General features: G+C 37.6%; 1 protein-coding gene across 1 annotated transcript; it reads left to right on the top strand.

The window, feature by feature from the left end:
- Positions 1-572: 572 nt before the first annotated feature.
- Positions 573-3,642, top strand: LOC107948813 (probable LRR receptor-like serine/threonine-protein kinase At1g14390). The gene is made up of 7 exons (XM_016883468.2): positions 573-2,082; positions 2,166-2,299; positions 2,390-2,633; positions 2,724-2,917; positions 3,012-3,049; positions 3,119-3,227; positions 3,315-3,642. Exons 1-7 carry the CDS (start codon positions 858-860, stop codon positions 3,546-3,548), a joined length of 2,178 nt encoding a protein of 725 aa, XP_016738957.1. The 5' UTR covers positions 573-857; the 3' UTR covers positions 3,549-3,642.
- The last annotated feature ends 422 nt before the right edge of the window (positions 3,643-4,064 follow it).

Raw genomic sequence — 4,064 nt, forward strand, 5'->3', positions numbered from 1 at the left:
AATTAAATTTTTATTATTTTAAATTAAAAATATTTAAAATAAAATTTGAAAATAACAAAAAAATTGAAAAATATTTAATAAATGTTAACTAAGGGATAAATAAATATTTTAATATTTACGCACTGTACATCACTTTCTGGTCCTCAAAGGTCTAGCGTAACATGCCGCAAACGGAAGTGTTTGAACTGAGAGCCTAAAGTTGACTTTTAACTCCAATTTAATATGATAGATATTGTATCGTAGTACCAGGATTTCCAGGCAGTATCATTGCATGGTCTACTTAATTGCCAATATTTATTTATTCTAGTGAAGTTCCCAGTTCCCACATTAGATATTTGATTCTGATTTTCAAATTGACTGAGATTGAATTTAGATAGACGGTGCGTTTACCTGTGGTTAATATAAAAACAGTGGTAGCGGTGAGATTAAATACTATAGCGATACTGTAGCATGAAATAAAAAATAAGCTAAACGTATCACACCGCACCCAAGCGCCCATCCAAACCCACCTTAAATCATTTTCTTTCTTTGGTTCTTTAAATTCACTTTCTCATCTACTTTGTGAATAAATGCGTTTTCGAACAAATTTAAGTGTAGTAAAGTAAAAGTAGCAGCTTTATCCTATAACCTTTAATAAGTAGTGAGCTAAACCCAGATCAGATATTTGTCTTTTTTTGACGAAAACTTCATTTATTGGGTGCTGCTGGGCCTCTATGCGCTAAAAGGATGTGTGCATTATGCTACTGAATGCATCAAGTTAATGTGATTGCTCCCTTTCCCAGAAATGTTTTCTTCTTCTTCTACTCCTACTTTTTAAGGTTTATCTTCCCTTCTTTCTCTTTTTGAGTTCAACAGGAATGGAGACTTCCAGGGTGGGTTTCTGTTTATTGCTTTGTACAATTTTCATGGTTGTTCCAGTTTCAATAGGTCAGCTTACTTCAACCGAAACCAGGCTCCTTTTCCAAGTTCAAAAGCTTCTTGAATACCCTGAGGTACTTCAAGGATGGACAAAGTGGACCAACTTCTGTTATCTCCCTCATTCTCCTTCTCTCAAGATTGTGTGTGCAAACAGTCGCGTGACGGAGATAACCATCGTTGGAAACAGGAGCTCTCCAGCGAATGTTGTACCAGGTTCTGGACCACAGGGTTTGTCCGGCAAGTTTTCCATGGATTCATTATTCACTGTCCTAACCAAGTTTTCTAGTTTGAGAGTATTGTCCCTGGTGTCCCTGGGGTTATGGGGTCCCTTGCCTCCCAAGATCAACAGGTTTCATTCACTCCAAGCTCTCAACATGACCTCTAATTTCATCTCCGGGAGGATTCCTAAGCAGATTGCATCGTTCCAGAATCTAACAAGTCTGGTTTTGGCTGACAATCTGTTCAATGGCAGTGTTCCAGATCTTACAGGCTTACCACTCCTTAAAGTTGTGAATTTGGGTGGCAACCTCCTTGGACCTCAGTTTCCTTCATTAAGCCAAAGTCTAGTAAGCATCACGTTGAGCAACAACTCATTTAGATCCCAGATCCCTTCAGGACTGAAGAAATTCAATCAGCTCCAGAGGCTGGACATCTCTTCTAATAAACTTGTGGGACCACTCCCATCGTTTCTACTCTCCTTGGCTTCAATTCAGTATCTTAATTTGGCCCAAAACCAATTAAGCGGAGCCCTTGCTTCCACTACAGACTGTAGTAACAACCTCTCCTTTGTAGATATCTCAAACAACCTTTTGATAGGAAAACTCCCTTCATGCATCGGATCAAACTCCAGAAACAAAACAGTCATTAGTTCATGGAATTGTCTGTCTACTGGGAATTCAAATCGCCAACATCCTTATTCATTTTGCAACAAAGAAGCATTGGCTGTTAAGCCTGTGGAAAGCAAGGAGCAGGAGGAGCCTGGGATCAACTTGGGCCTAATACTCGGTATCATTGGAGGCGTTGTTGCCATTGCAGGAGCTATTGCTTTGTTGATGTTTGTGATTATTCGAAGATCACGAACAACTGAAGACGCAAATTATGATGAAAGGTCCATTGTAGACAAAATGTCTGTTCGTAGCTCTCCCAAACCACCCATTGATTCAAGTAAGACCATCTGATTTTGTAAATACTGTCATCATTAATTCAATCTCGACCTACCAAAATTTGGTTTCTTTCCTACACCACAGGGCGTGTTCCACAGACAATGAGATCAGCTGCAATTGGGCTTCCACGATATCGCGTTTTCAGCTTGGAAGAAATTGAAGATGCAACCAACAACTTTAACCCATCAAATTTTATGGGGGAAGGATCTCAAGGGCAGGTAAATACATTTTGTGTTAAATTGTCATTAATCCCTAGAGACATACATTCAAGATGAATAGTGGTTACTTTTGATTGATGTATGCAACAGCTCTATAAAGGTTGGCTTGTAGATGGGTCAGTGGTGGTGGTAAAATGTTTGAAACTACAGCAGAAGCATGCACCTCAAAATCTGATGCAACACATGGAAGTTTTGTCCAAGCTAAGGCATCGTCATTTGGTTAGCGTTCTGGGACACTGTATTGTAACTTACCAGGATCATCCTAATGTTGCCAGTACTGTGTTCGTTGTTTTTGAGCACATTTCCAACGGATCATTGCGGGACCATCTTACTGGTAAACCTAAACCCCTTAAATAATTTAAGGGAACAGGGCAAAAGCATATTAATGTTATTTACTCGTTGATTTGATTTTGGGAATTGGCAGATTGGAAAAAGAAGGAGATACTGAAATGGCCACAGAGAATGGCAATCACCATTGGAGCTGCAAGAGGAGTTCAATTCCTGCATACAGGAATTTCGCCTGGGATTTACGGAAACGATTTAAAGATTGATAATATTTTGTTGGATGAGACTCTTACACCCAAAATTAGTAATTACAACATCCCATTGCCACTTAAGGTATAGGAAACACAAAGCAGATTTACATTTCATTTACACTTTTTGCTTTTCCAGAATTTAATCTGTTCCTTGGTTTTCATTGATGAAATTACAGACGGGTTCGGAAAGCCCCCTCTCAAATCGCCTTAGCAGGTAGGTAATGTGTTTCACCCATCTTCAATTTCCATCGACACAATGCTCTAACTCAAACCATTCCTGCAGTGATGAAAATGAGAAGGAAGACATTTATCAACTGGGAGTTCTGCTGCTACAGGCTATTACCGGTAAACTGGTCACATTCTCAAATGAATTGGATGGGCTTAAACTTGAGGTATGCAAGTTTATAGGTTCTACTTCTCCACCCAAATTTAAACCAAACAGTATAGGTTGAATTAAATTTGCAATGTTGTGGTTGCAGCTGGAAAAGAGCTTAGCTGAAGGGCCATCGAAGTTAAGAGGTGTGATTGATCCCTCAATACGAGGCACTTTTGCAGATGAATCAATGAAGACCACAGTTGAATTCGCTATAAATTGCCTGTCAAAAGATTCAACCAAACGCCCCTCGATAGAAGACGTCCTTTGGAATTTGCAATATTCGATTCAAGTTCAGGAAGGATGGGCCAGTAGTGGAAACCTCGCCACACATATGTAATGTAATTTCATTGCGTTCTCAGCAACTATAATTTATTATCTTCTGTAACTTTACAGATGTTGCCAAAATAAAATGTTATCACTATTTCAACTTGTATTTAGAGTACAGCAGATTCTTTGGCAAATCACCATCATGACAAATCTCCACATGGTAGCATGATCCCTAGTGCAACTACTATCATTATTTTGTCAGAAATTCTATTAAATCATTACCAATAATTACAAATAAAAAATTATAAATAAACAAAAGTTATATAATTTAGTTATTAACAAATAATCATAATTATTCAAATAGATATCTATTAAATAATTATGCTTATTGCTAAAGATATAACTATTCATTTGGGTAGTTATGTCCGTATGAAAAGACATGAGGCCTCTTATAAATAGGATAGTAGTGAAGTTTTATTTGCATGACAACCCAAAACATATAAAAAAGTTTCTTTCTAATCTTTGACCATCTTTTATATTCCTAGATTGTTCTATAAAGAATTATTCTAGAAATTCTTTATAAAAA

The sequence above is a fragment of the Gossypium hirsutum genome, chromosome D02 (genome assembly GCF_007990345.1).
Source record: "Gossypium hirsutum isolate 1008001.06 chromosome D02, Gossypium_hirsutum_v2.1, whole genome shotgun sequence".
Taxonomy (NCBI): domain Eukaryota; kingdom Viridiplantae; phylum Streptophyta; class Magnoliopsida; order Malvales; family Malvaceae; genus Gossypium; species Gossypium hirsutum.

Bases quoted from the DNA above. Each gene is read 5' to 3' on its own strand.
- LOC107948813 (XM_016883468.2), top strand. From the start codon at position 858: ATGGAGACTTCCAGGGTGGGTTTCTGTTTATTGCTTTGTACAATTTTC. The intron at 2,634-2,723 runs GTAAACCTAAAC...GGGAATTGGCAG, and splicing joins ATTGCGGGACCATCTTACTG to ATTGGAAAAAGAAGGAGATA. The intron at 2,918-3,011 runs GTATAGGAAACA...ATGAAATTACAG, and splicing joins ACATCCCATTGCCACTTAAG to ACGGGTTCGGAAAGCCCCCT.